At 48.6% G+C, this 27,620-nt stretch overlaps 1 protein-coding gene across 3 annotated transcripts in view; it reads left to right on the plus strand.

Moving 5' to 3' along the window:
- The window catches only part of slc6a4a (solute carrier family 6 member 4a), an 85,942-nt gene that overhangs the window by 32,948 nt on the left and 25,374 nt on the right, over positions 1 to 27,620 (plus strand). For all 3 annotated transcript variants that reach the window (XM_038814311.1, XM_038814313.1, XM_038814312.1), the window contains exons 6-7: positions 16,752 to 16,886; positions 23,325 to 23,428. In XM_038814311.1, the coding sequence (XP_038670239.1) occupies positions 16,752 to 16,886; positions 23,325 to 23,428 (239 nt within the window). The remainder of the gene's footprint in view (positions 1 to 16,751; positions 16,887 to 23,324; positions 23,429 to 27,620) is intronic.

Genomic DNA, 27,620 nt, shown 5'->3' on the forward strand with positions numbered 1-27,620 from the left:
TTCCTGGAGAGCTGCTGCAAAGGTATTCTGCTGGGCGGGCCGGCTAAGAGCAAGGAGGGCTGGCTAAGAGAGCCTGGCTAAGAGAGCGAGCTGGGGTCGGGGTCTCTGTCTTATACTGTTTTGGGTTTCGCACCCATCTGGGCGGACCCTCTATAAACTTGCAATCGATTGGGTCTCTTCCCAATCGATTGATTTGAATTACCCCAATAACGGGGCTGTTCCTCGATCACTGGGCGGTTCTTTCCACCTTGTTTGTGTCCTTTTGTTTCAGACTCCACTGGCGCCGGGATGTCTGACCTGCTATAGAATGTTTCAATCTCTTCTAACTGTTGTGTCCATTGTGCCTGGGAATCACCGGGAATCGCTCAATTAATATGCACAGCTTGTTAGTTTCTATGCTGTCTGATTTCTTCACAGACAGAATCCACAGAGAGGTTCTGCAACCTGCTTGCCTCTCTGTCATTGTCCAATTTTCCCTGCATGCAACTCAATGTTCCATTTTATGTCGGGAAGTGGCCAGCTTCGGTGGCTACACTCCCTCCTTGTGATCCTAACGCGATAGCGTGAAGGATCACACAACTACGGTGTCTTCGTTCCCTGACTTCAGCGAGTTCCATGGCCTCTGCACTTTCCTCAACTATGCAGAAAATTTTTACCTACAATCTCTATTTGGCGCTATGTCATAGGGGACATGCATTATCAAAATCACAACAGGAACCACTAACTCACCTTAAATAAACTACACTCAACTTACATTCCGTCATTCTATCTTCCTATCTGTACAGATTAGAACAATATTCATTATACACTTCTCTGACTCGGCAGTCAAGCTCAGAGATACATAATCATTCAAAACACATTCCTTTATTTACATGGCATGGCAACAACGAAAAGAAAATCCTTTATTTACATTTCAAGGGGTTCGGGGGACTGATGGAAACCGAAGATAGGGGATCTCATCCTATATAACCGTCGAGGTACGAGAGCAGTAGGCTCTCCTTCGCCATTTCCTCATCCTAAAAGTCTGTACTAAGATGCAGACGATCGCCAGTGCCAAAAGCGATTCTACTACATATGACAAGGAGTACCAATTCATAAATTTGGTTCACCAGGTCGGGTTACTGATGCTTGTTACTGGGCTCTGGGTAAACTGTTGAAGGGAAGCATTTACGGCCGGTAGAGTTGGGGTAAGGGAGTTCGCATCCACGCGCAACCACATGGATCCCATAATGAAGAGTACAACAACAACTGGGGTCTTCATCTTCTTTCTTTTCTCTTTTCCTGCTTTGGTCTTCTCTTTCTTTGATCCTGTTCTTGGTCTCTCCTTCGGAATGTCCAAGCTATGGGATCAAGCATAGTGTCTGTTAGTGAACCATTTAACATCTTGAATTTTAGTATGTCTGTCCTCTTATGCCAAGTGTCCCTTTATAATTTGTCACTCCATGTGACTCCCTCATTTTTTTTATCAAAACGAATTTAGGACCAGACATACACTTAACTACTGTGCCCCTGCGAGCCGTCTCGCAGGCTTTGCAATTTATCATCCCAATGTTCCTGGATGTAAATAGCATGTGGAATGGCAACCAAAGGGGTACCTAAAATAAACAAACAAAACTAAACTTTTAGAAATAAGACTGTCGAAATGAGTTGTGTATGGGCCACGGCGGGTAAGATTTGGGTGGAATCCCCGGGTAGGGCGTGCTGTGCTGTACCCAAGCTTAGCTGACCAGAGGGGTGGTCCTCAGACAGGGCGGGTCCTCAATACCGTTTCTCCACTGCCTGAGCGACCTGAAACGAATGGGCAAGAATGTAGTCATCATGGGGGTTGCCTCTTCTGTCCTCCAAACAGAAGAGCAGTTATGAAATGGGGTCCGGGCAAGCTCTCAGCTGTCCTAGCTGACCAGCAAGCCTGGCAAGTTCTCTTAGGTATCGACTGGAAAACAAACAAAACACAAACAAACAAACATGCAACAAACATACTGCAGGTTCCATCAGAAAATGACACCGTTTATCTCTCAAGCGGTTCCTCTTTTTACATCATCTGGACACCTCAATCATTATCTTCTGCGAACAGAGTCGCAAAGGGGTTGCTGTGTCGGGAGTCAGACCTAAAGTCATCCTTTTCTCCCGGATCCCATACCCTTGTATGGATCAGGCGTGCTATGGTTGCATTGTGTGAACGGGGGTCCATCTCGTCGTTCCGGACGAGCCTGGAAGAATTGTCGCGGTGCCAATGAGTGTTGTCAGAAATTGATTGAGCGAAAGTGTGGTCGTCAGCGTGGGGCAGGGGTTTTGGGTCTGGGGCCTTTATGTATATGATCTCAAAAGGATCACTGGAGTCGGGTTCGTAGTCGCTGTGTGTGTGGTCTGTTGTATCAGGGCAGTAGGGAGGTGTGCTGTGGCTGTCGTCAGAGTCACAGTCGCTGTCTCTGCTGTGGCAGCTAGTGGGCGTTTCGGGGCGTGGTCTGAAGTCAATGGGCGGAGTCGAGGTCGAGTCCGATGAGGTGCTGGTCTGTGAGGGGGAGGGTGGAAATGCGTCTCTTGTGGGCGGGGCGTGGTGTTCTGCTGCGTCTAGCAGGACATGGTGTGAGTGGTTGGACTGTGTTCAATATGCCTTTAACTGGTTGATATGGAACCAGGCAGTCTTCCCGTTGGGGTACTTTATTTTATATACTGAAGGGCTGACTTTGTCCGCAATTGAGTTCGGACCTGAATATTTTGGGGCCAAAAACGTGCTGGGATTATAAACAGACAACATCACCTGCTGTCCAACCTGAAACTCTGTGGAATGTACTTTTCTGACGAAACAAGCCTTGCTCTGTTTCTTTTTCTTTCCCAATTTAACTGCAGCTGTTAACTGAGCCGATCTTACATTTTCCACTAATTGTTTGACTGCTGTCTCGTGTGTGAGGGCCGTCACTTCTGGGCTGGTCATATCGAGTCCTAAAAGGAATTCAGAACCTTTAATGGGGCGTCCGGTCATGAGTGTGTGTGGGGTGAAACCTGTTGAAGCTGAAACAGTATTCCTTAAAAACATATGTGCGAATGGGAGCACCGAATCCCAAGTCGTATTATTTTCCTGGACCATCTTTCTAAGGGTCGATTTTAGAGTCCGATTCATGCGTTCCACTATACCGCTGGACTGGGAGTGGTACGCAATGTGGAAATTTTGTTTAGTGCCGAATATGGTCAGGACGTTCTTCATGACCCGTCCTGTGAAATAAGATCCCTGGTCCGACTCAATACTTCTGGGAAGTCCCCATCTAGTAAAGATGTGGTGTGTCAGGATCTTTGCGGTTGTTTTGGCCATGTTAGTTCGTGATTGGAATGCCTCTACCCATTTGGTGAACGTATCAATTACCATCAAAACGTATTTATAGCCATTTCTGCATGGGGGCAATGGACCTAAAAAATCGATCTGGAGGTTTGTGCAGGGGCCATTAACGGGGCAAGTGTGACCAAGCTGAGCCTTTTTACCTCTTCGGGTTATTCTGTGCACAAATTAAACAATTCTCGATGTAGTGCGTTACATCTTCTCTCAAATCTGTCCACCAACAGAGCTGTCTCAGGTGGGCTGTGGTGGGGTCTATCCCTTGGTGTCCATGACCATCATGGAATAGGCAAATCATTTGATTCCTGTCCTTCTCAGGAACCACATACAGTTTATCTTTCAAAACCACACCATCATGTGTGGTCTGAGTGTGTTTAAACTTGTCATACGGGGCCAAAAACTTTCCTCTACTATTCTCCCTGAGATTGCTGTCCAGTTTTTGGGCCTGTACTAGTTCCTCAATGTTTGTCTGTGAGACTTGAACTGAACTCACAGGGCCCTAGCTGGGGGTGTCCAAAATTGTCCTTGCCTGGAACCTGCTTTTGCCAGTGCGTCGGCTTTCACATTTCCAGGGGGTTGACCGATGATGACTTCTCACTTTAATTATTCCGTAAATCCTATCCTTTGCCTTTTCTAGGATATGGCGGAGCAATGGGGCTGATGGAAGGAGCTTTCCATCCGCGGAAACAAAACCTCTTGTCTTCCACAGGGGTAGAAAATCCGTCAAACTGTTGCTGACATATAGACTATCAGAATATATATCTGCTGGGCTGGGGAACGAATCTAGGTGGTCCACTATGTAAGCTATGGCCGTGAGCTCTGCTGCCTGCGCGCCTAAGTGACCGGGTAACTTTAAAGCTATCTCTTCTAATGCGCGTCCCTGCGCATCCTCTACATAGATGCCGCATCCTGTAATGCGCTCACCATTTAAAACAGTGGATGAACCATCCACGTAAATCTTCAAGGGGGCACACGTGTCTGTGTGCTGGGGGCTTTGAGTTGAACTTCCTATCTTCCTGGGGGGTGTCTTTACAATGAAGGGTCCTGTGTTGTGGAGGGGGGCTATTATCTCGCAATCATGGGGTTGCCCTGGGTATTGGAGGTTGTCTGCTAAGAAGGTGTGTGTCTTAGTCCATTTCACTGTGATGTCCCGTCCCTGTAAAAGAAGGGTCCACCTAGCTGCTCTAATTTGGCTAACTGAACCGTCATCCGTCCAATAGAAGCTGTGTGGGGGTGTGTTCGGTCAGAATCGTTATGGGGTTTAGTCCGATAATGTACGAAAAGTACTGTACTGCCCAGAATACTGCGAGTAGGTGCCTTTCGCAGGCTGAAAATCCTTGCTCTACTGGGTCTAAAAGTCGGGAGGCATAAGCCACAGGTCGTAGCTGCTTGTGCTGTTCCTGAAGGAGCACGGCCGAGAGGGTCAGATCTGTGCTTGCTACCTCAATTGCATAGGGGGAAAGCGGGTCTGGAACTTGGAGTGCGGGGGCTGCGCTAAGGTCTTTCTTTAAATCGTCCACAGCCTCTGTATGCTGCGGAAGCCATTCCCAAGGGGCTCCTTTCTTAAGGAGGTCTGAAAGGGGGGCTGCCTTTGTCGCAAAACCGTCAATATGGTTCCGACAGTACCCAACCAGTCCTAAAAATGACCGGAGGGCTGAAACATTTTGGGGAAGGGGCAATTTGACGATCGAGTCAATTCTTTTGAACTCGTTCTCGCGTTTGCCGTGCGTGATGACTGTACCCAAATACATCACTTTATTCTCCAATATTTGGGCTTTTCTGGGGTTCACTTTACATCCGATTGTTTTCAGAAGTTCCAGGAGTTCAGACAGAAGCGTGATGTGCTCTGCCTTGGTGTCTGTCTGCAGTAATAGGTCGTCCACATACTGTACCAGACATTCGGTTCGGGAAAATGTTGATAATCCATTTGCCAGCTGTTGGTGGAAAATGGAGGGGGAGTTGTGGAGGGGGAATTGTGGGAGGCATGTCCACATGTACTGCTGACCTTTAAAAGTGAATGCGAATTTGTACTGGCATGCCTTTGCCAATGGGATTGACCAGAAGCCGTTGCTAATGTCCAAAACCGTAAAATACTTGAGTCCCTGCTTGAGCATGGTCTCTGGACTTGTTGCTACCGTGGGGGCTACTGTGGGGGTGACTTTATTGAGTTCCCGATAATCAATGGTCAAACGCCATGTCCATCGGGCTTCCTCACTGGCCAAATTGGGGCATTACTAGTCGAGACTACTGATCTAATTACGCCCTGCTCTAATAAGCTCTCTATTACTTTGGCGATTTCTCCCTCTGCTTTCTGGGGAAATCTGTATTGTCGCTGGGGTTTAGGGTCAGGTCCTCTAACATGAACGGATCCAGTCATTCTGCCGAATTCGTGCCTGTGAGTGGCAAATGCTGATCGGTTGCTGTTTAAAACTGCCCTAACTTGTCTGTTTGTGGAGAGCGTGGTCGGGTCAAAACAATAGTCTCCTACTGCGTTAATCCTGTTTTCGTACTCACCTACTGTGAGCGTTGCGGGTGCTCTTTCAGACCTTGCCATTCGCCAGACACACTGATTGACTGGGTCGAACGACAGGCTGTGTGCATTCATGAAATCAATTCCGAGTATGTGTTCTGCTGTGTGGGGCAGATCTACAAGAACAATGGGGTGTCTGGTGGAGAGATTCCCTAGCTGGATGGGCACAGGGGCTGTTCTGTCCCTCATTTACCGATGCGGGGTTTTGGTGCGCTCTTACTGCTTGAATGTCTACCTCGGTTTGCGCCTCCTCGGGCTTCTTAAATGCTGTCTTACCATGAATAGATTGCTCCCAAGCACGGGACAATCTTTGCAAGACCCATTTTTTATTATGGGCCTCTTCTGAGGGGTCGTAATTAGAGCAGGCTTTCTGTCCTGCCTCTGTGGCCTGGGAGATAATAGTGCGGGTCCATTTAACCATGTTATCTTGGGTCAAATGTGCGCGGTCTAATTCACCGAAAACTGCAGTGAAGTGAATCCACAGCCTTCCTGCAAACGCTGTGGGGTGCTCGGTCTTTTTCTGCCTACATCTGTTTAGGCCTTCTACTGGGTCTCCTCTGTTATACCCTATCGCATCCAAAATAGCTGTATGCATTTCTTCGACGGTGCCTCCTCCAACGTTCTGTGGGTCGGGGAGGGCTGCTACTACTGATGAGTCTAAACTCAAAACTGTGAGCTTAACCTGCGCTCGCGCATCAAGGCCGTGCATGGTCGCCTGCTGTTTAACTTTTGCAAAGAATTGGTGGGGGTCTGAAGTGGGGAGGAACGGGGTGATTTTCTCACATGCGTCCCTTAGTTGAGTCATGGTTAAGGGGGTGGTGTAAGTGATCTCGGGTGCGCCGTCTGCGGTTGCTTTTCGTTGGGTGGTGACTGGGTTAATTGGTGTGGGTGCTATCTGATCTGTGGGGGGTTGGGGCGCTTTCCTTTTCTGCTGCGTTTCTAGCGCACATGTTCCCTGAACATATCGCTGCGCTGTCTTGCTTAACTCCTGCCAACCTGGTGCATTCTCTTCCTCTAGTTGCGTTCCAAAAGTGTCTTGGAAGCCATTCTGCACAGAAAGCAGAGATTGCAGCTCCGCAATCTGCTTCCTACACTTAGCATGGTCCACTGTGCTTTGCCTTTGCTCAGTAGTGGCAGCATGGAGTGCTCTTAAAGCTGCCTTCAGGTCGCTACACTGCTTCTTCAGTGTCTCTACCTGCTTCTCTGATTCTTGACTTATCAAGACTGCACGCTGCACATCCTGATAGGCTTGTTCGTATTGTACCTGGGAGCTGCTTAGATGGGCTAGACAAGACTGGTGTGCCCTCTTGGCATCATCCACCTCTCTATCCTTATCTGCCAACTTCTTTCTTAATTCTAGATTCTCTCTCTCTATACCACTGACATCCACTTTACTCATGCGATGCCTTTCCTCTAATTCTGCTCGGAGCGTCCTGACGACCTCCTTTGTGCCTCACAATTGTGCCAGACAGGACACAATTGCCATCGGCTTACGTGCTTTTCCTAGATTCCTTTTATGAATTGCGCTCAGGTCCTCCCATCAAGTATGTCCTATACTCCTGGGGCCTGTTTCCTCATTCGAACAGAATTCGCTCTAAAGGGGCCATCCTTTCCCTTTGAGGTACTTCCTGATCTCTTGTTCCCAAATGGGACGCTGACCTACTCTGCTGGTCGCTGCAACCACAAACTCTTGAGGGTGCATGGGGCGTTCCATTGCCTGCATGGCCATCTCTTCTATCTTAAGCTCTCTTTTAAATTTAGAACAAGGGATACTAAGGCGGTGTTATGAAATGCGGGTACGGCTTTCACCATTTTCCGAATTATAAACTCCCGACAGTTTGTCACAACAAAAATCTCTCGGTTTTATCTTATAACCCTGTTAGTTACGCATGCAAAAACACACTTCCGAATTATGAGGATTGATGTGAACTACTTGAACACTTGTGGTTTTTCCTTTTCCCAATTGGATTTCTGATTCAAATTGCTGGGTTCTCTCGGAGTGGGAACTCCACTTCTAGTCAAGTCCCGTCAGAGTCCGCCACTAAATGTTGCTCGTTCTGGGTGAGTGTGCTTTACACTCAATTGGCTCTGTTTTATTCCTTAGCTCTAGTGTCGCCAGGTATCCTTATGATACCGCCACAAGATTCAAGTTCAGATCAATGACTCAATACACTAGTTAGTAAGTTCAAACACGTCACGTTTATTATTACACAGTTATTTACTACTCATGCACATAATACTAAGACTAAACTGTTCCTACCACTACTAGGCCAATACTTATCTGGAATAAGGGATCTGCCGAAAGGGGTCAGGAGTGTCTACTCTCGTAGCGGGCGTTGTATAACACTTACTTGTCGGTGTAGCAATTGGCCAGGCCTCTCCTTCTCACGTCCAGGTTCCTGGAGAGCTGCTGCAAAGGTATTCTGCTGGGAGGACCGGCTAAGAGCAAGGAGGGCTGGCTAAGAGAGCCTGGCTAAGAGAGCGAGCTGGGGTCGGGGTCTCTGTCTTATACTGTTTTGAGTTTCGCACCCATCTGGGCGGACCCTCTATAAACTTGCAATCGATTGGGTCTCTTCCCAATCGATTGATTTGAATTACCCCAATAACGGGGCTGTTCCTCGATCACTGGGCGGTTCTTTCCACCTTGTTTGTGTCCTTTTGTTTCAGACTCCACTGGCGCCGGGATGTCTGACCTGCTATAGAATGTTTCAATCTCTTCTAACTGTTGTGTCCATTGTGCCTTGGAATCACCGGGAATCGCTCACTTAATATGCACAGCTTGTTAGTTTCTATGCTGTCTGGTTTCTTCACAGTCAGAATCCACAGAGAGCTTCTGCAACCTGCTTGCCTCTCTGTCATTGTCCAATTTTCCCTGCATGCAACTCAATGTTCCATTTTATGTCGGGAAGTGGCCAGCTTCGGTGGCTACAAACCTCAGGATTGCTACCAGTGCCAGAGTAGAAATGAAAGAATAGGCAGGGTGAATGTGTGGCTTGAGAGATGGGACATGAGGGAGGGGTTCAGATTTTTGGGACATTGGGGCCGGTTCTGGGGGAGGTTGGACTACTACAAATTGGACGGTCTACACCTGAGTCGGACTGGAACCAATGTCCTTGGGGGTACTTTTGCTTACGCTGTTGGAGAGGGTTTAAACTAATGTGGCAGGGGGGTGGGAACCAAATGAGGAGGTTAGTGGACAATAAGGAGGTAGTAACTAAAGCTTGTAAGGAACTAGATCATGAAGTCTGCGTGACTAAGGGGAAGAGTAGGCAGGGAGCAGATGATGAACGCAAAGGGACTGGTGGTCTGAGGTGCATTTGTTTTAATGTAAGAAGTGTAGTAGGTAAGGCAGATGAACTTAGGGCTTGGATTAGGACCTGGGAGTATGATGTTATTGCTATTACTGAGACTTGGTTGAGGGAAGGGAATGATTGCCAACTAAATATCCCAGGATATTCATGCTTCAGGCGGGATAGAGAGGGAGGTAAAAGGAGTGGAGGAGTTGCGTTACTGGTCAGAGAGGAAATCACAGCTGTGCTGAAGGAGGGCACTATGGAGGCCTCGAGCAGTGACTTGATATGGGCAGAGCTCAGAAATAGGAAGGGTGCGGTAACAATGTTGGGGCTGTACTACAGACCTCCCAACAGCGAGCATGAGATAGAGGTACAAATATGCAAAGAAATTATGGAAAGATGTAGGAGCAACAGGGTAGTGGTGATAGGAGATTTTAATTTTCCCAATATTGACTGGCGTACACTTAATGTCAGAGGTGTAGATGGAGAAGAATTTGTAAGGAGCGTCCAGAGGGCTTTCTAGAGCAGTATGTAAATAGGCCAACTCGGGAAGGGGCCATACTGGACCTGGTATTGGGGAATGATCCCGGCCAGGTGGTTGAAGTTTCAGTCGGGGATTACTTTGGGAATAGTGATCACAATTCAGTAAGTTTTAGAATACTCATGGACAAAGACGAGAGTGGTCCTCAAGGAAGAGGGCTAAATTGGGGGAAGGCCAACTATACCAAAATTCGCCAGGAGCTGGGGAATGTGGATTGGGAGCAGCTGTTTGAAGGTAAATCCACATTTGATACGTGGGAGGCTTTTAAAGAGAGGTTGATTAGAGTGCAGGACAGACATGTCCCTGTGAAAATGAGGGATAGAAATGGCAAGATTAGGGAACCATGGATGACAGGTGGAATTGTGAGACTAGCTAAGAGGAAAAAGGAAGCATACATAGGCGACTGAAGACAAACGAAGCTTTGGAAGAATATCGGGAATGTAGGACCAATCTGAAACGAGGAATCAAGAGGGCTAAAAAGGGGGTCATGAAATACCTTCAGCAAACAGAGTTCAGGAAAATCCCAAAACCTTTTATTCATATATAAGGAGCAAGAAGGTAACTAGAGAAAGGGTTGGTCCACTCAAGGACAAAGGAGGAAAGTTATGTGTGGAGTCAGAGAAAATGGGTGAGATTCTTAATGAGTACTTTGCATCAGTATTCACCGAGGAGAGGGACATGACGGATGTTGAGGTTAGGGATAGATGTTTGATTACTCTAGGTCAAGTCGGCATAAGGAGGGGGGATGTGTTGGGTATTCTAAAAGGCATTAAGGTGGACAAGTCCCCAGGTCCGGATGGGATCTATCCCAGGTTACTGAGGGAAGTGAGAGAGGAAATAGCTAGGGCCTTAACAGATATCTTTGCAGCATCCTTGAACATGGGTGAGGTACCGGAGGACTGGAGAATTGCAAATGTTGTCCCCTTGTTTAAGAAGGGTAGCAGGGATAATCCAGGTAATTATAGACCGGTGAGCCTGACGTCAGTGGTAGGGAAGCTGCTGGAGAAGATACTGAGGGATAGGATCTATTCCCATTTGGAAGAAAATGGGCTTATCAGTGATAGGCAACATGGTTTTGTGCAGGGAAGGTCATGTCTTACCAACTTAATAGAATTCTTTGAGGAAGTGACAAAGTTGATTGATGAGGGAAGGGCTGTAGATGTCATATACATGGACTTCAGTAAGGCATTTGATAAGGTTCCCCATGGTAGGCTGATGGAGAAAGTGAAGTCTCATAGGGTCCAGTGTGTACTAGCTAGATGATAAAGATCTGGCTGGGCAACAGGAGACAAAGAGTAGTAGTGGAAGGGAGTTTCTCAAAATGGAGAACTGTGACCAGTGGTGTTCCACAGGGATCCGTGCTGGGACCATTCTGGAGTGGATCTTTCCCTTTTTAACGAAATGCATTTTGGAACCTCTTGAATTGTTTCTTTAAATGTTTCCCACTATTTATTTACTCCCATACTGTTTTGTTTATTTACCCAATCAACCGTAGCCAGTGCTCCTCTCATAACTATATAGCTGGCTTTGCTTAAATTTAAGAATTGGGATTGGAGTGGATCTTTTACAATGAGGCTACTAATTGACCGTTTCATTGCACAATCCTGGATCTAGAATATCTCTGTCTATAATTGGTTCCATAATGTGTTGTTCCAGAAAACTGGTGAAAGAACTCTACAAACTGATCTTCCAGACAACTATTGCCAATTTGATTGTTCCCCTCAACATGGGAGTTAAAATCTCCTCAGTTATTATGTTATCGTTGTTACAAGCTCCAATTAATGCTTTGACCCCCCTCTATAATTATTGTTAGGGGACCTCGAAACTACTCCCACTAACATTTTTTTGACCTTTGTTGTTTTTGATGTCTACAGTACTGATTCGACTTCCTGATCTTCTGAGCTAAGATCCTTTCTCACTACTATTCTTATGTCACCCTTTTCTATCAGGACTTCTCCTCCTCCTTTTCCATTCTATCTGTCTTTTCAAGATAGTGGGGGTGATTCTCCGAGCCCCGCGCCGGTCTGGAGAATCAGCGCAACTGCGCCACCATGCCCCGAGGCCAGTGTGCAATTTTCCGAGGTGCGGTGAATCGTCGCCATTTGTCCCGGCGGGTTTGTTGCGGTGTGGGCCGCTGGAATCGGCAAGGTACTACTTTCTGGCGCGGCCGGCCCCTGAACACCGACGCAATGTTGAGTTGGGGCTGGCGCGCTAAAGAAGTCCTCTGCGCATGCGCAGGTTGGCGCGGCCCCTGTGGGGGTCAGAATCGGTCGAACCAGGGCCTGGTTTGCGCCGTTGTGAAACGCGATGGCGTCCATGACGGCGCGAACACTTGAGCTCCATATTGGAGAATTGCCCCCAGTGTACCCTGGAATACTTATTTCCTAACCTTGGTGTCCTTGTAACCATGGCTGGGTCATTTAGAGCAAGCTTAGAGATGGTGTGGAGAAAGGGCCATAAAATGGAAGCATCTAGCAAGAGGGCCAACCTTGGGGTGGCGATGTTGGAGAAAGGCAGGGAGGGGCATGCCAATAGCAACTGGAGTCTTAAGTAGCTACCCCAGGAGAGAGTGCAGCTCCTGAGGCTGAATGTTCTCCAACTGTTCACGCATAAGTATCAATGAGGATTTCATCTCTCCAGGGAGGTCAGTGCCTATTTCTGGACCATTCTGAAGAGTGACCTGAAACCTGGGGGATTGGTTGATATTCAAATGGCCCTGAAGATCACCTTGGCTCAACTTCCATGGCTTTGCCTCTTTCCAGAGATCCACTGGAGATATGTGTAGGATCTCCCAGTTTGCAACCTATTAGTGTGTCAAGGAGATTACCAATGCCATCTTCAAGAGGGTTGGTGGTGATGTGCCCGACTACACTGATCTGGAAGGATGGGGCCATCACTAGATTCCACCAAGTTCAAGGTGTCACCGACTGCCATCCAGGCTGCCACAGAATTGCCAGTGACCTTCATTGACAGCAATATCTAGCTCAGGGGTGGGCAAACTTTTCCGTGCAAGGGCCACATTCAGAAATTCACAATTTTAAAGGGCCGCATAGTATATTAATTAATAGTCCTGGTTGTAACCAATTAGCATGCGGCATATACCTCAGCGTTTCCCCCGGCGGCATCCTGCCTTTAGCCCTCTTTTTCTCTACTTTTCAAAAATGGCGCTTCACCCGGTTATGATTCTGGGCGCCTCATATAGAACATAGAACAGTACAGCACAGAACAGGCCCTTCGGCCCTCGATGTTGTGCCGAGCAATGATCACCCTACTCAAGTCAACGTATCCACCCTATACCAGTAACCCAACAACCCCTCCCCCCCCCCCCCTCCCAATTAACCTTATTAAAAAAAAAAAAAATTTTTTTTTTTCAATTTAAAAAAAAAGTTTTTTGTTTTATGACTTGATCTTGGTGAGCCGCATAAAGACCTTTGGCGGGCCGCATGCGGCCCGCGGGCCGTAGTTTGCCCACCCCTGATCTAGCTGGTCTGTAGCCATCAGAATCGGATCCTGTCAGTGTTCCTGCATAATTGGGCAGTCCCAGTTGCTGCAGTTCTTCTGGTTCCTTGTGCACCTTCAGGGATGGACATATTCACTTTATGACATATTCAAGTGCTCATCCATGTCTTTTTTTAAACGTTGTGGTTCCCCGCCTTCTCGCCCCTTCCAAGTAGTGCTTTCCAGGCTCCTCTCTAAACCTCCTGCCCCTCTCACCTTAAAATCATGCCCCCTCATTATTGACACTTCAACTGAGGATAACAGTTTCATCCTTTCCACCCTGTCACTATCCCTCATAATCTTAAACACATCAATAAGGTTCCTCCTCGGCGTTCTCTGCTCTAAAGAAAACAACCCAAGCCTATCCGGCCTCTCCTCGTAGCTCGAATGCTTCCTCCCCAGTCAATATCCTGGTGAATCCCCTCTGCACTCTCCCTAGTGCAGTCATATACTTCCTATAGTGAGGTGACCAGAACTGCGCACACTACTTCAGCTGTGGCCTAACCAAAGATTGTACAGCTCCAACATAACCTCCTTGCTCTGAGAATCTATGCTGCAAGTACCGGCATGCCTTGTTAACTAATCAATTAACCTGCCCTACTGTCTTCAGGAGCTGTGGAGAAACACCCCAAGATTCCTCTCTTCTCTGAGCTTCCTAGTGTCCTCCATTCATTGAGTACTCCCTTGTCTTGCCACTGCTTCCAAAGTGGACTTTTCAGGATTAAATTCCATCTGCCACAGACCTGACCAATCCATCTACATCTTCGTGCAACCTTTGATATTCTTCCTCGCTATTAACCGCCCTGTCAATCTTCATGTCATCCACAAACTTATCAACCACCCCACATTCTCCTCTATAGCCACTGGACACTGGCTTCCAGTCGCGAAGACAGGCATCTACCACCACCCTCCCTGTCTCTTAACACTAAGCCAGTTTTGGATCCAACTGGCCATGCTATCATCCATCCCATGTGCTTTTTCTTTCTTTGTTCGTATCCCATGTCGGCCCTTGTCAAAGGCTTTGCTGAAATCCATCTAAATTACATCAACTGCTCTACCCTACACACCTGATCACCACCTCCAAATTCAATCAAATACGCTAGACCTGATTTTCGCCTGATAAAGCCATGCTGATCACCCCTGATCAAACCGTACCTCTCCAAGTGGCGATTAATTCTCCACTTCAGACTTTTCTCCCAATAGTTTCCCTACCACTGATGTGAAACTCAGTGGTTTGTAATTCCCTGGTTTATCTCTACAACCCTTATTGAAAAGTGCAACCACTTTCACTGTCCTCCAATCCTCAGGTACTTTCCCTTGACCAGAGAGGAGTTAAAATTTTGGGTCAGAGACCCTGTAATTTCCTTGCTTGCTTCCCACAACAGCCTGGGATGCAGCTCATCCGGACTTGGGAATTTGTCCACTTTAAGTCCGCTAAAACCTCCAACACTTACTCACTCTCTCACTCCCTATTTCAAACTGTTCTAGAAACTCACAGTCCCTCGCCACGACCTCTATGCCTACATCATCTTCTCCCTAGTGAAGATCAATGTAAAGTGCTTGTTTAACAGTCTACCAATGTCCTCCAGCTCCATGCACAGATTGCCCCTGGTTACCCTCTTCCCCTTAATTCTTATAGAATATCTTGAGATTCTCCCTAATCTTAGCCGCCAGTCCTTTTTCATACCATTTCTGGCGCTGTCAGCGTGTCCTTGGGATAAAATTCAGTCCCACAACTATCCATTGCCGATTTGATTTTAAGAATTTTGTGACAACGGTTCATCTGTTTTATTGCTGTGTGCATTCAAATAGTGAAATTACCAAAGAGACACTGGGGTTGCTGTCTCTCAGATGTGCCACTCTATTTCCTTTTCCAAGCCACTGGGTTTGAATGTAACCAGTGGGAGTTGAACAAGGAGAACTGGTATCATCAGGTCCTATTCACACTTGGAATGGACTTCCGTGCAGAGTGGAGACTTGAAACAATTCCGCAAATAATTAAGATGGAGCAACAAATGGGAACACAGGTCATTCCTGGAATGAATGAAGGCGTCGGCCAGTTGGCCTTTCCTCATCGTCTTGTGACTATTAACCAGCTGGAGGGCTAAGAGAGTCCCTTTTCAAGAGGCAGCCACAGTCAAACATTTGTTTGTGCAGACTGCAGCGTAACAAGATTCACGGGGTTGTCCATGTTTTAAAAATTAGCTTGTACCCAGTGGTGCTGCCCTGTTCGTCTGATCTGAGGCAGCATGAATTACTAAATCCTGATTCACAAGGAACTTTGACCCCCTCATCCCGTAGAACCAAGCATTCCTCCCACTGCTACAGCATTTAAACAGACATTTTTAAAAATTCATTTACAGGATGTGGATGTCACTGGCAAGGCCAACATTTATTGCCCATCCCTAATTGCCTCTTGTGGTAACCTGTCTTCTTGAACCACTGACGTTCTTGAGGTGTAGGTACAGTGCTATTAGGGAGGGACTTTGAGGATTTTGACCTGACGAGTGTGACGGATTGGCGATGTAGTTCCAAGTCGGGGTAGTGAGTGATTTGGAGAGGGACGTCCAGGTGGTGGGATTCCCAGTTATCTGCTGCTCTTGTCCTTCTAAATGGTAGTGGTTGTCGGTTTGGAAGGTGCTGTCTAAGGAACCTTGGTGAGTTCCTGCAGTGCGTCTTGTAGATGGGCGGCATGGTAGCACAGTGGTTAGCACAGTTGCTTCACATCTCCAGGGTCCCAGGTTGGATTCCCGGCTTGGGTGACTGTGCGGAGTCTGCACGGTCTCCCCGTGTCTGCGTGGGCTTTCTCCGGGTGCTCCGGTTTCCTCCCACAGTCCAAAGATGTGCAGGTTAGGGGAATTGGCCGCACTAAATTGCCCTCCGTTTCCAAAAAGGGTAAAGTTTAAAGTGGGGTAACTGGGTTACGGGATAGGGTGGTGGTGTGGGCTTGTGTAGGGTGCTCTTTCCAAGAGCCATTGCAAACTCGATGTGCCGAATGGCCTCCTTCTGCACTGTAAATTCAATGATCCTGTGGTACACACTGCTGATGCTGTGCAGGGAGGGAGGGAGGGAGTAAATGTTTGTGGAAGAGGTACCAAGGAAAGGAGCTGTTTTGTTCTGGATGGTGTCGAGCTACTTGTGGTGTTGGAGCTGCACCCATCCAGGCAAGAGGAGAGTATTCTATCACACTCCTCATTGGTGCCTTTTAGATTGTGGACAGACTTTGGGGAGTCAGGAGGTGTTACTAGCCGTAGGGTTCCTAACCTTTAACCTGCTCTGGTAGCCACAGTATTAAAATGGCTAGTCCAGTTCAGTTTCTAATCAATGGTAACCCCAGGATGTTAACAGTGACAGATTCAGCGATGGTAATGCCATTGAATGGTTAGATTCTCTCTTGTTTATTGCCTGCCGCTTGTGTGGTGCAACTGTTACCAGCATGTACACCATCATCAAATTATATAGGCCACTGGTCAGCTTGGAACTTTCGCAGCTGTTCAGTGTAAATGCCTGTTGTCTTTTTTATTCTTAGAACTGCCTAAATGTTTATTTCTTCTGCAGGTCGTATGGGTAACAGCCACTTTCCCCTATCTCGTACTGTTTATTCTCTTGATTCGGGGTGCCACCCTGCCTGGGGCCTGGCGAGGACTCCTCTTCTATCTTAAGCCTGAATGGAATAAACTGCTTACCACCCAGGTGAGTCATCTAGAGCTATATTGACTCTAGCTTTAATATTACTGATTCACTACAGTTCAGATACTCTTACGACCTACCAGGATGCCACAGCACACCACTATGGAATATCTATGGTCTAATGCCTAAAAGCCTGTCAAAATGCCATAAGGCATTTTGACAGGCTTTTAGGCATTAGACCATAGACATTCCATAGTGGTGCAGAACTGTACTAGCAAGGTCTGGACCAGGTGCCATTTACTACTGGTCCGTAATTGCACCTGGTGGGTTTTCCAGGCCATTGGCGACTCCTAGGTGATCGGGGACAGGACAGTGTGGCACCCTGGCTCTCCCTCTGGCACCTTGGCACTGCCAAGGTTGAATAGCAGTGTGGATCTCGCCCAAAAAGCCAGTGGGATGCACCCTGCCAAACGTGCCCAAAATGACACTTGGGGCTCAATCCAATGGCCACGCTGGGCCAGAAAACCAGCTCACCGTGGAGCGGTGTGGCCAATAAAAGCTGTGGGATCCCACTCCTGGGATCTACCTGGCTTGCAACGTCTCATGAGATGCCACTTGCTCTCGCGAGATATTGTGTTGTGTGGGCGGTATCACTTAAACATTTCTTTTTTAAATTCCAATTAAGGGGCAATTTAATGTGACCATTCCACTCGTCCAACTTTTTCCATTGGGCAGGAGATACAAAAGTCTGAGAACACGCCCAAACAGATTCAAAAACAGCTTCTTCCCCGCTGTTACCAGACTCCTAAAAGACCCTCTTAATGGACTGACCTGATTGATACTACACTCCTTAATGCTTCACCCGATGCCGGTGTCTATGTATTTACATTATGTACCTTGTGTTGCCCTATTATGTATTTGCTTTTTAGATTATTTTCATTTCATGTATTAAATGATCTGTTTGAGCTGCTCGCAGAAAAATAGTTTTCATTGTATCTTGGTACACCTGACAATAAACATATCCAATCCAATCCCTGCACATCTTTGGGTTGTGGGGGTGAGACCTAAACATACATAGGGAGAATGTGCAAACTCCACATGGCTGGTGATCCAGGGCCGGGATCGAATCCTGGTCTTCGGTGCCGTGAGGCGGCAGTACTAACTATTGCGCCACCGTGACACTTTTGGCAGGATCACTTTTTGGCAAATCAGCACATTACAGCGAGATAATTACACTAATGTGCAGATTCCCAAGATACCTGAGGCTTTGGGATTCATCCCCCATCGCCTGAGAGACCACAAATGGGGATCAGACGGAACGGCACTCATGGGGGTCTCCCAAGGGATAGGAGGCCTCCAACTACATGCTCTTTGGGCAGGGTGGTGCCCTGGTGCTGGTGCCATCTATGCACCTTGGCAGTGCCACCTGAATGCCAGCCTCGACCTACCAAGATGCCCAGTTGGCATTGAAAATGGGCATGGGTGGTGCTATGGCGGCAGTTAGGCACTGCCAAGGTGCCAAGCTGGCATTTTGTGCACGTGCATGATCGGGCCAGGGGTGCCATGTGTGGATGATGGGAGCCAGGGTGGTCAGGGATCGCTTTGTGGGCCTCAGAGCTCCCCAGTGTACAAAACGGGCGATGTGCGGCCTCGTTTGCTGAGACCCCTTGTACAACGCGAGCCACTCGCTATGGGACTTTGTTCCCATTTATTTGAATCGAGCCCTTAGAAATGTTTTGGTTGAATTCTGCCTATTATGTTTAACATGGCATCTTTTTCAAACTATTAGAGAAATAGTCCGGGAATTTAAATGAGCTGTAAGGCTTATTTAAATATTCAGATCTGGATCTTGCCCAGCAAGGGAGAGGTCCAGATCGCACCGGGGCAGAGCAAGTCGGTCCCGGCACGGTGTCCGGTTTGGAGCTCGCGTCCGATTCACCCGTTGCACCCCGATCTGCGCTGGGCCCAACGCTGGATTCACCCAGTACTCACCGACCACGCCTGCGAGAACTCATCAGGGCACCATTTAGTACTGGGCCATACAAACATGAGCCAGTCATGATGGCAACTGGGGGCTTCCCAGGCCATTGGAGACCCCAGGTGGTCGGGGACAGGGCAGGTTAGCACCCTGTCACTTGGACACCGTGGCACTGCCTCCTAGATATCCTGCCCAGGTGGTGGTGCTAGGCTGGAGGTGCCATGGTGCCCAGGTGCCAGGATGGCACTGCTGGGGCGAGGCCTGGGGAATTTGTGACTTTGGTTGGGGAGGGGGTTTCCCGGGGGCCTCCCCAAGCTAGAGGGGGAGGGGGGGAGAGATCGGTGCTGTCGGACAAAATGGCATCCTCACCGGCAAAGGGACCTTCCTCGCAGTTTGTGAACAGTTGCTAAACTGACTGCTGCAATTCTGACTCAAAACGTGGGAGTAGTTCTAGTCCCGGCACCCAAAATCAGCATGATGTCCCAAGTGTATTTCTGAGATCTTGGGCCAGTTGTCAGGGCGAAAGATATAATTTAGGAACTAATTATCGCACTGCAGATGCCTGTCTTCTGGATTCTGAAGCAAACAACAGCATTGCACAGGGAGATAGACAGCTGCAAAGGGCAAAATACCCATTAAAACATTTACCGATGTAACAATATGTCCAGCTGAGATGGGATAAGCCTTTTGTGTCCCAGTGACCGCAGCTGAAACTTCTGGCTAGAATTTTAGTGTTTTGCATTTTGGAAAACGGTGGCCATGCAGATTGGGGAAAAGCTACTGAAAATTACGTGACCATTAATTTTATGTATTGGCCTCGGCCTCGAGTCAGAAAGTCAGTGGGTTCCAGCTCAACTCAACTCACCATGAAACCCTGTTAGTTCAGTGCAGTGTGGGGTAGTGCTGCACTGTTAGAGACGCCGCCTTTCAGATGAAATTCTCAGGTGAATGTAAACAATCCTACAACACTATTCCGGGGAGCTCGCCCAGTATCGTGATGCGCATTGCTCCCTCGACCAACACCATTCGAAACAAATCATCGGGCCAAATATCTCATTGCTATTTTAAGAGGTGGTATTTTCCTGGTGTTTGAAGGTGAACAGGGTGATCACTTCAGGAAGGATGTGGCCACACATGGGCAGTCTGTACTCTCCCTTGTGAAAATCTCACTTTCTGTCAAGCAAAGAAGTAAATGGGGGACTTGGTTACCAGGGTGAGTCTATATGTCCTGCTGTTAGTTGCCCGTTGGTGAGAATGGTTTTAGTGTCTGTAAAAGATGATGCACTTATTGTGGGTATGATTACATAATTATAAGTGGTTGAGCATGTATTAGTAATGTAGACATGTTGCAGAAAAAAGACACATGTTGTCGAAGCTTTTCGTCCTGCACTCATCAGGACATCTGCAAGAATACCAAATCGTAAATGGAATGATTTATACAGCAATTTATATTTGTTCTCTTTAAAATTGGCCTTGTGAATGTTCTGATGAATGCAAGATGAAAACCTTTGACGATACCTATCTTTTTTCGGCAATACTCAAATCTTGTTCTATTACACGAATAAACATAGAGATAGTAGCCAGAATTCTCCATCTCCACTGGGCTTTTGCAGTTAAGAGAGGTAAATGGAGTACAGTTTAATCTATACCCAGGTATTATATATTAACATCTTTGATAGCTAAATTTAGTTCCCAATTGTGGCTGAGAGACATTGGGCGAGATTCTCCATTTGGGAGACTATGGGCTGGAATTTCCGATTTTGCGCCATGTCTGGAGGAAGTGTCTGGTCTTACAACCGAAACTTTGGCGGCGCCCCTGCACCAATGCACCTAGCAGCCGTGCCACGTAAAGGCCGGCTTTACCTGTAGAAACGGACGGAGAATGGCCAGGTCCGTGACTGCATCTGCACACGGCGGCGACCACGCCGTACAATCCGGCCTGCCAGATAGTTGCCCCCTGTACCCCCCTTATGACCAGGGACAACCCCCCAGCAGTCCACAGAGTCCCTGCCGAAGCCAACCTGCCAGCGGAACGGCATCCCCCACCTCCCCCCCAGCCCACCACGCCGGACTGGGGCGGCGCTGGACACAGTTGCAGCCGGCAGGCGAGGTCCCCGAAAACTGAGGGAACACGTGACCGACGCTGTCAGGAAGTCGCCCCATCGGGAGAGGGCCTCAGGTGACGTCCTGAGGCCATCCCAATGGCATGCGGCATACTCAACGTTTACGCTGTTTTTGAGGGGACAGAGCATCCAAAAACAGCGCCGCCCTCGAATTTAGCGTAAAAACGGATTCTCCAGCCAATCGGCGAACGCGATTTCGGCTCCGGCAATCGGAGAATCCCGCCCCATCTTCTCCCACCAGAGGTGAATTGCAAACTGTTTACGCTCCCTGGGAGCGCAAACTGGCAAGTAATTCAGTGTTCTTTGCCATGCAAATTTATGCATGCTATGGAATAAGAGGAATTCCCAAGGGAATCAAAGCTGTCAATCACAGACCACTACTAGAATGCTCTGAATGGCATGCAGCTAATGGATCTGTGGGAACCAGATGCAGATGCAGACTACAGCTGCTCTCCTTCCAGGAATGGACACATGGAGCTGCAAGTATTACAGATTTAATTCTTCTCACCGCCTCTGTCTGCACTGCACTCTAGCTTCCAGACAGGGTGTCTCTTTTCTGGGGAGTGGGGGAGGGGGCTCCCCTATTACAGGGATTCCTGGGGGGGGGGGGTCTCCCTATTACAGGGGTTCTGTGGAGGGGGGCAGGTAGTGCAATGTGGGTGGGAGTTGGCCCCTAGTTGGGCTCAGATGGTCTCTACCAGCATGGTCAGCCAAGGGAGCCCCCTTGGCCCACCGCGAGGTCCACCACACCAGGTCCACGCTGGTAGATCCGCACTCACTGACTCACATTATTCCTTTTTTTAAAATAAATTTAGAGTACCCAATTAATTTGTTCCAATTAAGGGGCAAATTAGCTTGGCCAATCCACCTATCTTTGGGTTGTGGGGCGGAACCCACGCAGACACGGGGAGAATGTGCAAACTCCACACGGACAATGACCCAGAGCCGGGATCTAACCTGGGACCTCGGCGCCATGAGGCAGCAGCGCTAACCCACTGCGCCACCGTGCTGCCCGACTCACATTATTCCTGGCCACAGAGACCAGAGAATCACGGGGGGCCGGAACATAGGCTGCAGGCTCCGCTGAATGAATGCAAATCGGTCATTAAGACCTCTTTGCATTCATTTACATCCTCCCACTGGCACACGGTTGTGGACCTCGTTTCCAAGGGTCGGCACATCACATTCGGGTTGGCCTCCGACCTGGATTCCAATTTTGTCCAGACGCCCAATTCTCCGTCCCATTGGGGAACACGACCTGGGACGGAGAGACCCGCACATTGAGCTTCATTTTTGTAATCTAGTTTCATACCTAGGACAAACCTCCGAATGCAACCAATTAGTTAGTCTGAATCCAAACTTCAAGGCAGCACCCCATTATGAATCTTTTGACTTCACCACCCGCCCTCTTTATCTCCTCTCTGAATGAGATCACCAATTCTGTGCCTAATTCTCAGTCAGCATTTTTCTTCAATGTCCTCTGAAATAACGGGCGGGATTTTCCGTTGCCCGAAACCAATGTCGTAATCGCCGATCGGGCGGAGATTCCCTCGAATCGGGGGCGGCGCCTGTTTTCGGGCAAAGGCATCATCGAGGAGTACGCTGCACGGCGTTGGGACGGCCTCAGGACGTTACCTGAAGGCCCTTCCCTGATACTCCGCCCCCGATGGGCCGAGTTCCCGACCACGCAGGGCACGTGTGCTCTCACTTTTCATGATCCCGGCGTGGCAGCTGCGGACCGTGTCCAGCGCCGCCACAGTCGGGCAGGAGCCATGCTGCTGGCCGGAGGGGGGCTTCAGGGAAGTCTGAGGGGACTGGCCCGGGGGTGGCGAGGGGATGTCCAGGGGGGCAATATCTGGCAGGTCGGGTCAGCGCGCGGCAGGAGCAATGTTGTACGACACGACCACTGCATGTCGTCGCTGTGTGCATGCGCGGCCATGGACCCGGCAATTCTCCAGGCGTTTATATCAGGAAGGCCGTGCTTTTTACGCCGCGCAGCTGCTGGCCCCTCACCAGTCGGAGGATCGGTGCGGGGGCGGCACCAACTTTTTCGGCATTTTGAGAGAGAAAGACAGACAGACAGAGAGACACGCACCCACAGGGAGGGAGACACACACAAACACAGAGGGAGGGAGAGAGAGACAGAGAGGGAGACACACACACACACACACGCACCGTGAGAGAGAGACAGAGACACACACAAAAACACATAGACAGAGTGGGAGAGAGAGACAGAGAGAGACAGAGAGAGACAGAGAGAGAGACATCATCGGTGGGAAGGGAGGATCCCAGCCAAGGGAAGGGCTGGAGAATTCAACCCGTTGCCTGTAATAATGTGCAGAAATAAAGCTGGAAACTTTTAACAAGTGTTTTGAAAATCTCCCGTTCTTCTGTTTCCAGGTGTGGGTGGACGCTGCTGCACAGATTTTCTTCTCCCTTGGGCCGGGATTTGGTGTCCTCTTGGCATTTGCCAGCTACAACAAATTCAACAACAACTGTTACAAGTCAGTCCAATGAACCATGCGTTAATTACTTTTCAGCAAGTTATCTTGTTTAGGCTTGCAGCTATCAACTGGGTTAATTCCAGTTTTCTATATTAGTTGAGGTTTGACTCCCAGTAGGATTGATTGTGGCAATGCAGGGAATTTTCTTTGTAAAAGTTCGACTTTGACCCTGTGGTGGGGTCAAAGCCAGTTACAAAAAAGTGCCAGGTGCAGTGGGAGGCTCTGCCCCAATGATTGAATTGAGAAAATCAACACAAGCTTTTTGGATGGATGCTGAAACAAAATAGCAAAATTCAAAACAGAAAATCCTGAAAACTGCTCAGTGGGTCGGACAGCATCTTTGGATGGGTAGTCCTTTTACCAAACTATTGTCATTTATACGTGATGGCATTCCCTTCTCATTAACTGCTCATACTGGAGTTATAATATGAACACTAATTGTTTCAGCAAAAAGGGGCAAGTCATCACTTTAGTCAAAGTGAATCTACAGAGTGTTAAATGACAGCATCCACCCCAGACATTGTAGACAAACTGGTTCCATATGCAGTATGTACCCGTGCAGTACAGAGGCTTTGTACCTTTAATCCAATGGTTCATATTGAACAAATGCTGCAGAAAAGGTTTGTCCCACATAGAATTCCTGCAGTGCAGAAGGAGGCCATTCGACCCATTGAGTCTGCACCGACCCTCCAAAAGCCCACCCCACCCAACCTTTTGGACACTAATGGGCAATTTAGCATGGCCAATCCACCTAAGCTGCACATCTTTGCACATATGGCCCTGGGTCACAATCTGACCCACTGACCACTATCTGACTCACCTAGCCTCTGTATGCACCCCGTGGACTCACTGTTCAGAGTACAGGAACTTCAATGAAAGATCTACAAGATGCTGCTCCTCCAACCACAGGCGAGTTCTCTCCCGTGTTTGCTGCTGATAGGCTTAGCTGGTGAACCTGTCAGCATTAAATATGACGGAAACAGTCTCTGATTGGAGAAGTAGTCAGCATTGTGGCGATCTCTCTCTCTCTCTCACCCTCATGCGCAGCCTCCTAAAAGAGCACAGGGTTAGATGGCGAGTGGGCAAGTGAATTCATGAGGAACAGCACAGCCACAGCAACAATGTCTGCCCCCCCTTCTCTCCCCCCCCCAAATCCGGGACAGCTGGAGTGTCCAACAGGATGGAGTGGGCAAGTGTGAATTGGCACCATCCCGAATTCTTCCTGGCAGTGAAAGGCCCAAATCTCACGGATATGGTTTGTGAATGAGTCTGTGTGTGTATGTACGTGAGTGAGTCTGTATATGTGTGTGTGTGTGTGTGTGTGTGTATGCCTGTGCGCTATTCTGTGTGTGTGTTTTTAAAATGCATTTACGGGATGTGGGCGTCACTGGTTAGGCCAGCATTTATTGCCAATACCTGGTCACCCGTCGGAAGTTGGTGGTGGGTTGCCTTCTTGAATCCCTGCAGTCCCTGAGGCGCAGGGATGCCCACAGTACTGTTATGGAGGGAGATCCAGAACTTTGACACAGAGACAGTGAAGGAACAATGATATATTTCCACTCAGGAGGTTAGTGACTTGGAGGGAACCTGCAGGTGGTGGTGTTGCCAGGTATCTGCTGCCTGTGTCCTTCTATTTGGTAGCAGTCGTGGGTTTGGAAGGTACTGCCTAAGGATCACTGTCTGTGCGGAGTTTGCGCGTCCTCCCCGTGTGTGCGTGGGTTTCCTCCGGGTGCTCCGGTTTCCTCCCACAGTCCAAAGATGTGCGGGTTAGGTGGATTGGCCATGCTAAATTGCCCTTAGTGTCAAAGTAAGGTTAATTGGGGGGGGGGGGGGGGGGGGGGGGGTTACTGGTATAGGGTAGATACGTTAGGCTTGAGTAGGGTGATCATTGCTCGGCACAACATCGAGGGCCGAAGGGCCTGTTCTGTGCTGTACTGTTCTATGTTCTATGTTCTATGAACCTTGGTGAGTTACTGCAGTGCATCTTGTAGTTGGACACCTGGATGCCACTATGTGCCGGTAGTGGAGGGTTTGTATGTTTGTGAAAGGGGGAGCAATCCAGTAAGCTGCTTTGTCCTGAATGGTGTTGAGCTTCTTGAGTGTTGTTGGAGCTGCACTCATCCAGGCAAGTGGAGAGTATTCCATTACACTCCTGGTTTGTTCCTTGTAGATGGTGGATAGGATTTGGGGAGTCAGGAGGTGAATTACTCGCTGTAGGATTCCTAGCCTTTGACCTGCTCTGGTAGCCACAGTATTAATATAGCTAGTCCCGTTCAGTTTCTGATCCAATGGTAACCCCCAGGATGTTGATTGTGGGGGATTCAGCAATGGTAATGCCATTGAGTGTCAAGGGGCGATGGTTAGATCCTCTCTTGTCGGAGATGGTCATTGTGTGGCACTTTTGTGGAGCAAATATAACTTGCCACTTGCCCAAGCCTGGATATTGTCCAGGTTTTGCTGTATTTGGAGAAGGACTGCTTCATTATCTGAGGAGTCGCAAATGGTGCTGAACATTGTGCATGTCATCTGCAAACATCCTTTCTTCGGGGGCAGCACGGTAGCATGGTGGTTAGCATAAATGATTCACAGCTCCAGGGTCCCAGGTTCAGTTCCCGGCTGAGTCACTGTCTGTGCGGAGTCTGCACGTCCTCCCCGTGTGTGCGTGGGTTTCCTCCGGGTGCTCCGGTTTCCTCCCACAATCCAAAGATGTGCGGGTTAGGTGGATTGGCCATGCTAAATTGCCCGTAGTGTCCTAAAAGTAAGGTTATGGGGGGGAGGGGTTTGTTGGGTTACGGGTATAGGGTGGATACGTGGGTTTGAGTAGGGTGATCATTGCTCGGCACAACATCGAGGGCCGAAGGGCCTGTTCTGTGCTGTACTGTTCTATGTTCTATGTTCTGACCTTATGGTGGGAGGTCATTGATGAAGCAGCTGAAGATGGTTGGGCTTAGGACCTTGAGGAATTTGTGCAGTGATGTCCTGGAGCTGCGATGATTGACCTCCAACCATTGCAACCATCATACTTCATGCCAGGTATGACTCAAACCAGCAGAGAGTTTTCCCCCTGATTCCCATCACTCTCACCTCACCTCTGGCATTCAGCTCTTTGTCCATGTTTGAACCAAGGCTGTAATGAAGTCAGGAGCTGGGTAGTCCTGGCGAAACCCAAGCTGAGCGTCCGTGAGTGAGTCAGGGTGTGCATGTGTGAGTCTGTAGGAGTCTGTGTGTGTGTGTGAGTTCTGTGCATGTGTGTGCACGCAGTTCCTTGTAGTGAGTCCGACTCAGCATTTGTGCAAGTCCGTGTTTGTGCATGTGTGTGTCCATCCATGTGGGCATGCGTGAGTCTGTGCATGTGTGGTTCCATGTGTGTGTGTGTACAAGTCTGTGCATGCATGTGTGTGCACGAGTCCGTGTGAGTCCTTGTGTGTATGCGAATCCTTGTGTGTGTGCACGAGTCCGTCAGTGCATGCGTCTGACTCCACATGTGTATGTAGAGTCTCCAACTCTGCGCGTGTGTGTTTGACTGTGTGTGTGTATGTGCGTGTGTGTGTGAGTCTGGTAGGAAGTCTTACAACACCAGGTTAAAGTCCAACATGTTTGTTTTAAACACTAGCTTTTGGGGCACTGCTCCTTCCTCAGGTGAATGAAAGTAGTCTGAGTCCATGTGTATGAGTGTGAATCCGTGTGTGAGAGTGTGTCAGTCCGAGTCAGTCCATGTGCATGTTTCAGTCCGCCGGTGACTTGAGTGTGAGACCGCGTGAGAGTCTGTCTTAAGTATGTGGGTGAAACTGAAAACCCTGATACTGGGCGTGAGCTGGACACACATAGACCCTTCTCCCTCCCCAAAAGCGCATACACAAAGTAGACTGGGAGAGGATTCTGACCCCCACTTTCAGATGAATTCTGCCGAGACCAGCTCGGAGTATGCGTCACTGGAACCAAATGCAAGGTAGCTAATCTCCAACTCCATCCCCAGTGACCAGCACTTGTGACCGAGTCTGTCTCTCTCTATCTCTACTTCTTTCTTTTAATATAAATTTAGACTGCCCAAATTTTGTTTTCCAATTAAGAGGTATTTAGCGTGGCCAATCCACCTAACCTGCACAGCTTTGGGTTGTAGGGGTGAAATCCACGCAGACATGAGGAGAATATGTAAAGCCTACCCAGTGAACTTGGGTCATCAGTGCCATAG

This window comes from Scyliorhinus canicula, chromosome 12 (assembly GCF_902713615.1).
Source record: "Scyliorhinus canicula chromosome 12, sScyCan1.1, whole genome shotgun sequence".
NCBI lineage: Eukaryota > Metazoa > Chordata > Chondrichthyes > Carcharhiniformes > Scyliorhinidae > Scyliorhinus > Scyliorhinus canicula.